General features: G+C 33.7%; 1 protein-coding gene across 1 annotated transcript; it reads right to left on the bottom strand.

Annotated features, from left to right (window-relative positions):
- Positions 1 to 1,613: 1,613 nt before the first annotated feature.
- LOC148276004 (transmembrane protein 179) lies at positions 1,614 to 8,221 on the bottom strand. Its single transcript, XM_088234911.1, has 5 exons — positions 7,924 to 8,221; positions 6,734 to 6,877; positions 5,474 to 5,635; positions 4,417 to 4,501; positions 1,614 to 2,127 (listed from the first exon to the last, which is right to left on the bottom strand). Exons 1-5 carry the CDS (start codon positions 8,031 to 8,033, stop codon positions 1,948 to 1,950), a joined length of 681 nt encoding a protein of 226 aa, XP_088091037.1. The 5' UTR covers positions 8,034 to 8,221; the 3' UTR covers positions 1,614 to 1,947.
- Between the last annotated feature and the right edge of the window lie 1,629 nt (positions 8,222 to 9,850).

The following is a 9,850-nucleotide window of genomic DNA, read 5'->3' on the forward strand; positions in this document are numbered from 1 at the left end:
CTAAAATAAACAGATACTTCAGTTTGTCATATTATGTGGTGAAAAATATTTTCAGACAAATAAAATTAGTCTAAATTCACATAAATTCTTTATAAACTGAACAATAGAAATGAGTTGTGAATAATTATTAATAAATCCAATTTCAATAATAAATAAAAAAATATAAATATGGTGACTTAATTAATAATTTGTTTAATTCTGCAATAATTTATAATCAACAATATAATTTGATAAAAGTCGCTGTAAATTATGATATAGGTAGCCTGTAAAAACTCCACAAAATGTCTTCTGCACAGAATGGCGCATGTAACTATTCTTTACAGAGAAAAATATTACTCTTTGTGTGAACGGCCAGTTACATAACAGAGATGGCAGATTGTTGTATAATACGGTTTAGTTATTCATTATCATATTATATACATAAAATTATACAACGTGGCTCTGACTATCTAACTAGGGTTATTTACCCCGTTCTAAGCCAGTCAAAAATATATATATAAGAAACAGTAATCAATGCATAGAAAAATAAATAAAGGTAATGGACACAGTGAACATAGTAAAATACATAAAAAGAAAAACCATAAAAAAAGACATAGTAAAAGATGTGATAAATAAAAAAAATGTGTATATGTAGTAAAAATTCAATCAATAAAGAATATGCGAGGCGTAACTGCATTTTTTTCATTTATAAAATCAGAATGTGCAGGTTTTTTTAAAATCCACTTGTACATTATTAATCACTTGTTTGTTGTAAGGCAAAACAGTCATTATGCAGTGATTTGAAATAAACATTTAAGTAGAACTATGAAACCTGTGTGTTTTATTTTATATACAATGTACAGGGTAGGGTAATAAGGCAAATAGAAGAAACTGAGCTATATATATATGTACCACATTTCACATAATTTTAAGATACATTTCATGAGCCACCCGTGAATATTGGATGAAAATTTTGGCGTTTACATAAAAAAAAACCAATAGCAGAGGTGGCCAACTGCTTGATGTAGGTATTAAGACTGCCAATCGCAACAACGCAAAGAAGAAAATAATAAGGTTACGGAAAGATTTCCAAGATTTGTTCACCTGTCTAGTAGTTATATTGCATGCGTAACAAAATTGTTTTTTTTATTTAATCAAATGTATGGTAAAATTAAAAAATACAGTACCGAGTGAAATATAACCAGTACCCTGGAAGAGTATTTTTGACTCCTCGAGGTCCAAGAGAAACAATGTGAAACATTTGTTTTTACAAAGCAATATTTCTATGTAACAAAAGTTATCTACATACTCCGCAATTGAAGTTCCATTCAATGCCCTATGCACCACTGAGTGCGGATAGAGAAATGATGGCTGGTAGATCGCACAGACACTGGACAACAAAGAGTAGACCTTAGGTCTGATCTAGTTGATCACCACCACCCTATAGTACGACATTCATAAAGTCAATGAATTTATATATAGCAAAATTGAACATATTTTTAAGAATCGTTATTTGGATTTACATGAATATTATGTTTTTGGTATTTATCCTACATAGTCCTAATATTTTACATAACACCTGTCTTACCTACATTGTTTTGAAATTGATTCAAAATTTAAAAAAATTACGCTCATTTTTTCTTTTTAAAAATCCTTTATTGACTCTCCCGACAAATTCACTTTATGGCGCCTTTTCACTGTCGATATTGAGTACAACAAATTTACTACCTATTGATTTATTTGAAAAATGTATTATCGCTAAAAGTCCAAAAGACGTGTATTACAATATGAGTTATTTATAAATTTGTAGTGTTTTGATCCCTCCTGTCAATTTGTTTTGGAGGCTTTATTTTTACAAACCAATAACTTTCATTATCAATGATCCGATACAAAACAACTGCGGCTGTTTTAGATATGCTCCGAGAATAACAATAAGGAGGGCGACGTATTCAGCGGAGTGTGTTGCAGCTATGCGGCCTGCTCATCTCTCTGCAGGGATCCGCTCGGGGAGCCGCCCTCGTTGATGAGTCGCTGCCTCTCCCTGTACATTGACACGCGCACATTTTCCATCTGGTGGTACCGGCACAGCTTCAGCATGGCGAACACTGACAACCCCACCCAGGTGGCAAATGACCCCCACGCCCCAAACTGAAAACATTGATTTATTTACTTAATTATCATATGAGACATGTTAAAACAAAGATGGCAATCTCCCCGTTGGTCTGAAATGAGTTAGATATGGCGATGGATAGAGAAACAAAAATACTGTTAAATACTGCAAAGATTTCAGAGCATAAATAGCAGTATCTCATATATTTTTGACACAATGTTTTTAGTTCCGCAACAACAACGGCAGACTCCTCTCCGTTACAGAACAAAAACCAAAACCATCTATGAATTAAAAATAAGTCAATAATTTACCGATTAAATTTGCACAAATTTTAACTAAAATAATCATTTATTGCATAGGAGAATGCCACCTTTGTTTTAACACACCTCATATATTTATATATATATATATAAAAATTGCACATGACACAATTAATCATTATTTTCATGTCCTGACTTGATTTTGTATATAGCTGGGACTGTATACAAAATAATTCAAGCAATGTACACAGATACATTTGTGTAATATTTTCCTTACATAAAATATTTCACTTACCTTTTTACCTAGAATTCAATTTATTTTATTATTATACTACATATCCAACCCAGGCAACTCAAAACAATCTATATCATAAAGGAAGATGTTTAATGAGTTGCTAAAAGAGATTAGTGATGCTGGGTTTATCACATCATTTCGTGGGATGACAATGATTTTTGTGAAAAACAAACATCCATATAGGTACATAAAGTGTCTGGATTTTATAACAATGTTTTGTTTTTGATTTTTTTGTATATATATTGTTTATTAGTATACTCACGGGTCTATGGGAAGACAAATGTTGGGCGTCTCCTTAAGAGACCGAATAAGGAATGAGGAGATAAGACGCCGTACAAAGGTAACCAATATCGCAGAAAGAGTGGAAAGACAAAAATGGCAGTGGGCGGGTCATGTGGCGAGACAAGAAGTCGATAGGTGGACCCCCAGAATACTAAACTGGACACCCTACGAAAACAAAAGGAAAGTAGGGAGACCACAGAGGAGATGGACTGACGACGTCGTCTAAACTTGTGGGCCATGGATTGAAACAGAGTGCCCAGAACAGAAAACATGGAAAAATTTGGAAGAGTCCTATATCCAGCAGTGGAGAGAAACGGGCTGATAAGAAGAAGAAAAATATTGTTTATTAGTTAAGGTATAACTAAGTGTTTAAATTTTATTTGAACAACTACCTATCTAAAATTAATGTATTACATATTGATCGCTGGAAAGGAAAAAGTTACCAAGACAGAATGCGCCATCTTTTATGTCAGTATGTAAACATTCAATATCTTTGACATTTATCAACCGATTGAATTGAGTAAACATGTTTTTGAAACACCAATTCAGCATAATTTTAACCATGAATCGCTTCACGTGAACACCGAAACAACGCGCCAAAATAGTGACGCTGTACATTTAAAATAGCTGTTTAGTTTCATCAACTCAATTGTCGAAAATATTATGAAAACAATGCAGTTTCTGCTATAAAATTCCCTGGACATGTGACTGTCAAAAAAAGGCGACATTGACTGGCCACCCAAATCTCCAGATTTGACCCCTCCGGACCTCTTTTTGTGGGGTTATTTGAAAAACAAAGTGTACGCCAGCAAGTCTTGGACCATTGACGAGCTCAAGCCAAACATTCGTGCTGAAATCATCGCTATGCCGCCTGAGATGCTCGAAAAGGTGATGGAAAACGCAGCAAAAAGGGCACATTTTGCTTTGGCCAATAAAGGCGGCCACTTGATTGATGTTGTATTCAAAAACTAGTTCAAACAAATTGTATAGGGCTAAATTAAATAAAAAGACAATATAGAAATCTGTTGTTTTTTTAAAAAGTTATTCAATACTCACACACTGACATAAAATATGGCGCATCCTGTATAAAATAAATATATATATATATATACTATGAAAAAAAAAACATGTAGCAACATTATAGAAGGGCCAATTAAAGTTTTTTTTTATTAATAAAGAATCTCGTATTTTAGATTTTTATTTAAACTATGTAGGAATCATGCCAAAATAATATGTATGAGATGAGATTTTTTATCATTAAAAAAAAATGGCTCTTCTGTAAAGTTGCTACAGGTCGCTTGGTAACTTTCTCCTTTCGACCGTCGATATGTAGTACAATAATAAAATAAATAGAATTCAATCAGTAAGGTATGTGAAATATTTGATATAAGGAAAATAACGCAATTATTTTTAAGTAGTTTTGAGATACAAAAATGGAGTGTAGTTTTGAAAATGGTAAAGGGAAAATACCACTCTTAAAGTTCACAAACCTGAGCAGTTCCCAGTTCGATATAGAAGCCCGCAGTGTCTATTCCATCATGTTTGTCAATATCCTGACCTGCAGCTATTTCACATCTGCAAACACAAGGTGAATGTCACAAATATTTAAGTGTTTTTGACATCTAGTAAATAAGCCAACTTACATCAAATATGCAGTCTATTCAACTCTTAATCTTTGCTTATGTGTGCGTAACAAAAAGTTTATACACATAACTCGAGAAGAGAAAATCGAGTGGAGATAAGTCTGCCTCTTATACCCGTATGCAGAGACAAAACTTAAGGTGAGGAAAGTGCATTCTAATCCCAAATGCGGAGAATAACCCGAAGGTGAAGACAATAGAATGTACTTTCCTCACCTTAAGTTTTGTCTCTGCACACGCGTATTAATATCAGCACATTTGCCTACCTTACTTGAGATCCCGGGTTCAATTTCTGTCAAGGTGGACAATTTTACACTGCAATAATTGTCCCTGGCGCCTAAGCACCTAACCTTCCCGTAACAGATTATTGTGATAGGCTCTTTTCGGTTTACCAATGAGCAGTGCTCTTCAGGTGAGGATATAATGTGGGGTAAAATTAAGGTTGCCAACCCTCCCAGAATTCCGGGATCTCCTGGAAATACGCTTTTTTTTAATCTTCCAACTCTTGGAATGCAGCTAAAATCTCCCGGAATCGATCACTATATGATGATTACTGTTTGTTGCATAAAGTTTGGAAGTTGTGGCGAGCGAAACAAAGGAGGTAGAGTTCTTTTTATTTGTAAAGACAATATGGGAAAAGAGTTCATAAATAAAAAAAAGTTGCATTTATTTATCAATCCCTTAGCATGCCGGCTTTTGCCAAAGTCGTTCGGATTCTGCATGCAATGCAAAAAAGTACAATTTTGAGAAAAGATACCCACTAGTGTGACAATATTTTTAGTGAAAACTAAAGATTTTTTTAAAAATAAACTCATACTTCGATTAAGTTTTTTTTTAACTCCCGGATTTTCGGTCGATCGAGTTGGCAACCCTAGGTATGATGATGAACAGTAAGAACAACACTTACGATGGGAATCTCTGAGTCATATCCTGACACCATGTCATGAAGCCCAGAGTGATCATAATAGCGGCTATTACAATAAATCCACACAGGAGAATGGAACTGAGCACATCTATGAATGCCGATAGGAAGGTGCTGTCACTATTCTTGTACACGTACATGGATAATCTAAAAACAACAATAAGAGACATTTCATTTGCAGTGTGCAGTGTGATTATTGTCCGAGTGATTTAAAAATATACAATTAAGTGCCACAATTACCTACTTTCTTATTTTATTAGTTCAAAGCTAATGAGGAAGTTCAGTGGTTTAAAAAAAAAAATATTTGTTAATAAGCTATTAAACTAAGCTATTTTTTTTTTTTTTAATGTATCGTATTATCAGCGCTATGAATTTTAAGTTTTGTATTTCTGAAATTACTTCACATGTTACGTCAGAGGTTCTCTTCTGCTTTTTTGCTCAGTTCTGCCGATTGGTCCGTTCACGGTAAGTAAACTGGATATCTTTCACAGCTCTCTTATCATTAGTCGATTCATATGAACGAATGACATTGTTTGAAGTAGTTTGTTTTTATTAAAATATTTCTTATCATCTTTTTTATACATTCTCAAGAAACTTTGAGGTACAATTGAATGCTCTAATTTTTACCGCGCGCAAGAAATATTTTTTTGAATCCAATTTCCTGTAGGGCTGAAGTTCTTCATTAGATGTAACTTACAGGTATATGTTATAACACTGAGTAAAATACGAAATTTACATCGATAGATATTTAAAAATATTTATTTTTTATCCTATTAACTCTTTAGGTGCCACAAGCAACGCTACATTATAAAAACTAAAAAAATCAATTAACAAAAATTAATCGAAACACTGCGAAGTCAAAACAATATCAGTATGTTCTTTTGTTTTTTTTAATAAAAGTGAATTCATAAAAAAAACTTTTCAGTACTGTTAAGTAGTTAAATCTTTGGTCAATTTAGATAACAAATTGAAAAATAAGAATATATGGTTCGTTTTTAGAGGCAAAATATAGGACATACCTTTGAAATTTATTATTTAAAAAACATATTTTTTTACAAGATTTATATGTAGATAATGTTACATATCATCGGGTTTCTGGCACAACACCTAGTGAAATAACCCATAAAAACACATTGTGCATCTGAACAGCCGGGAAAATCTAAGAAAAATTTAATCGCGATTGACAGGTTGACCACTGCTACGAGTACCTTAAAGGGTCGAAATACTGTTGAAGAACTGGTTTACCTGTATATTTGGACAGCGGACACTATAAACAGCATCAAGCCAACAAAGATGGAGTAGTTACAGTAAGCTTGTGACGCCCAGGATACGTTGAACTGCCCATCGGCTTCCTGCCACTCCCCGGTAGAGAATAGCAGGCAGTGACCCCTAATAATATAAGGCATAGTATGAAAATCAAATTAAGTATTTATTTATGAACACCCATGGGTCATTTACGTGGAACACAAATATTTAATTTTATTTCATTTCATTCTTCTTATTTAAAAAAAGGAGGAATTTACACTGTGAAAATAAGTCCCGTTTGACAGGTTAAAGAAAACAGGTACATTTTCAAGTTTATATACATATTCACTGGAAGCGAGGTTCGGGCTGCACAGAGTTCTGTAAAATTTGTCATGTCACATGTGCAGTGAGGGTGGGCATTGTCATGACGCTTCCTTGGTCTTCGTGCACATTGTCACAACCTTCATTGAACTGTCAAACCTATATCCATACCATTGAATCACTTTTCACATGTTTTCCGTCTACCTCACTAGTGGACTGGTTTAATGTGCTTCACATTAAGGAAACGAATTACAAACCTTATCCAAATGACAGGATTTTCAATTTTACTTGGAATTTCAAACAAGCACCATGAAGCATTCACAACAGTCGGCTAACTCATTATTATAATGGATAACTTATATAGCGCCATTTTTGTAACAATATAATGGTGTCGACTATTACTCAATAAGTCAGGGTAAGTACCACCAGAAATACAAACGGAACCTATTTTCTGGATATACTAATTGGACCAGGCGGGATACGAGAGCTTATAAAAACTAAGATACAACATCTTTTGAAATTTTTTCCATGAAGAATCATGATCATTTTACACTCACTGTTGGGAGCCGCAAATATTGCATTATTTCTCACAGCATTCAAGAATTACTACTTTTACATGCTGATTTACCTTTAATCATAAATGTGAACACTTATTCTACTGCCGAGCCGAGCTTTGTCAAACCAAGTGCGCTTCATATTTCATTATTGGATAAAACAAATTACTTAATGAGTAGTAAGAAATATTGCTACAGCATCAATAAAATATTTTACCAATACAAATAACTGACACTACATAGAATGCGAGTACATAATGAAATGATATAATATAGAAAAAATTATAGCATCTGACTGGATAGAAATATGCGTACCTAAATTCATCTTGGTGTAAACTCATTGGCACAACAATGCAGAGTGATAAAATGAGACCAATGACGTAACCAGCTATTTGGCTCAGCAATAACACATTTGTTAAAGCCATTTTTTATGAAAATTCTTATAAATCAAATTGATGCGAAGTACGAACCCGAACAAAAACAACACTGCAGAACTGTCATTAATCGATGACACATGCCATAGAAAAGAACTGTGCATAATCCACAGACGATTTGTAAATATTAAGATAACAAAAAGTTAATCACTTTTTTTTTCATACGTTTGCCACAAGTCGCCACAGACATCTTTAAGCCTTGTTTACACGTGGACAATACAATATTGTTTTGTCCTAAGACTCGACCATTGTCCACGTGTAAAGACAAGACTTTGTCTCTGGATATCGTCTCCGAGATAGACGGGCAGGCCGGGAGCAAATTATCCTCCGCGGAACAATGATTACATCGCCACCGAGATAGACAGACAAGCTATTTCGGCGGAACAATTATTACCCCCCCACCGCGCGCGTGCGAAAAAGGTTAGAAATCTGTGAAATTTCGAGCAACGGAATTATACATTTTCGTTTATCAATGAAGACATTAGCAGGAATTTTACACACAAAAAATGTAATATTTAGCAGTACTTACTATGAATATAAAATAGGTTAAGGTTTAGTAAATAAGCATAATCAGAGTATAATTTATGAAAACAAATAATATATTTTGTGGTTTTAACATAAAATTAGTGATATGATTTTATTTTGAATTTTCATTCGCATAGTTTTGTTTATTTTATTAACTGATGTTAAATTTTGAAGAAACTTAATTTCTTTTTATTATTACTATTATACTTACTTAAATCAATGCAAATGCAAATTTATAAAATGTCAGTTTTTGTAAGTATTCGAAAGATGATCCTAGCAATTTTTTTTTGTTTACTCTTACTTCTACTTTAATTCATACTTCTATATTTTGTTTTCCTTTAATACAGTGTATACCTTTGTCGTTTTATCAATATTAAGTATACATGCTATTTAATAAAAATGTATTTTTTTGTTGAACCGAGTTCCGAAAGTCATGAATTATAAGTCACTGGGATACATATACAGCAAGATAAATAAAAAAAGTCTTAATACCCGTATACCTCAAACTTTATGTATCACGAGAAATTATGCTACTACTACTACTACGACCACCATCACACATTTCCTCGTAGCGGTAGGCATAGAGAATGGACCATCACACACGTCTATCCTGGCAAACATTCCTAGCTTCTTCCACATTCATACATCTTGTCATACATGCCTTTCGGTTCTGCCTGATTTTGACATGACCAGACTTAAGATTTTGGCGTATCTGATCATGCCTTGTCTTCCTTGGTCGTCCTTGTCTCACGTTACCGTCACGAGAAATTATGAATAACACTGGCCAACGGCCGCATCGTATTGTCCTCGTATGAACACGCACGGGCAGGAGACAGAACCTTGTGACGACAGTGATTTTCTCGACATGAGCTTGAGTCGCTTGGAAGTTTTTTAATTATTTTTTTTTAATTATTTTTTTCATGTTTTTATTTTTTTTGCCGAAAATTCCGCGTAAATGGCAACTGGGGGAAATTATAGCCATAATTGGAATCCTAGGTTTCTCTGTTAAAGAATTAAAATTGAAAATCAAAAGTCTGCGGGCAACTTACTTGACTGAAGTTAAAAAGATCCATGCCTCTGCTAGGTCAGGGGCCAGTTCAGATGCAAAAATACTGTGGTTTAATAAATTCATTAATTAATTACGTAAAAAACAATAAATAATATGGCACGTACATCTTTATTATGACATAATTAATAAATAGGTGTAGGTTACTCAATTCTAGTTGAGGCAAACCAATACATTCAAAGGCTTCCGAAGGACGTGTGTAACACCGTGTTACTAA

This window comes from Micrasema longulum, unplaced genomic scaffold, assembly GCF_059751315.1.
Source record: "Micrasema longulum isolate JH-2025_06_02 unplaced genomic scaffold, ASM5975131v1 h1tg001299l, whole genome shotgun sequence".
NCBI lineage: Eukaryota > Metazoa > Arthropoda > Insecta > Trichoptera > Brachycentridae > Micrasema > Micrasema longulum.

Coding starts and splice junctions, on each gene's coding strand:
- LOC148276004 (XM_088234911.1), bottom strand. CDS start 8,033: ATGGCTTTAACAAATGTGTTATTGCTGAGCCAAATAGCTGGTTACGTC. Junction 6,878..7,923: donor TTACACCAAGATGAATTTAG/GTACGCATATTT, acceptor TTATATTATTAG/GGGTCACTGCCTGCTATTCT. Junction 4,502..5,473: donor ATGACTCAGAGATTCCCATC/GTAAGTGTTGTT, acceptor TTGTGTTTGCAG/ATGTGAAATAGCTGCAGGTC.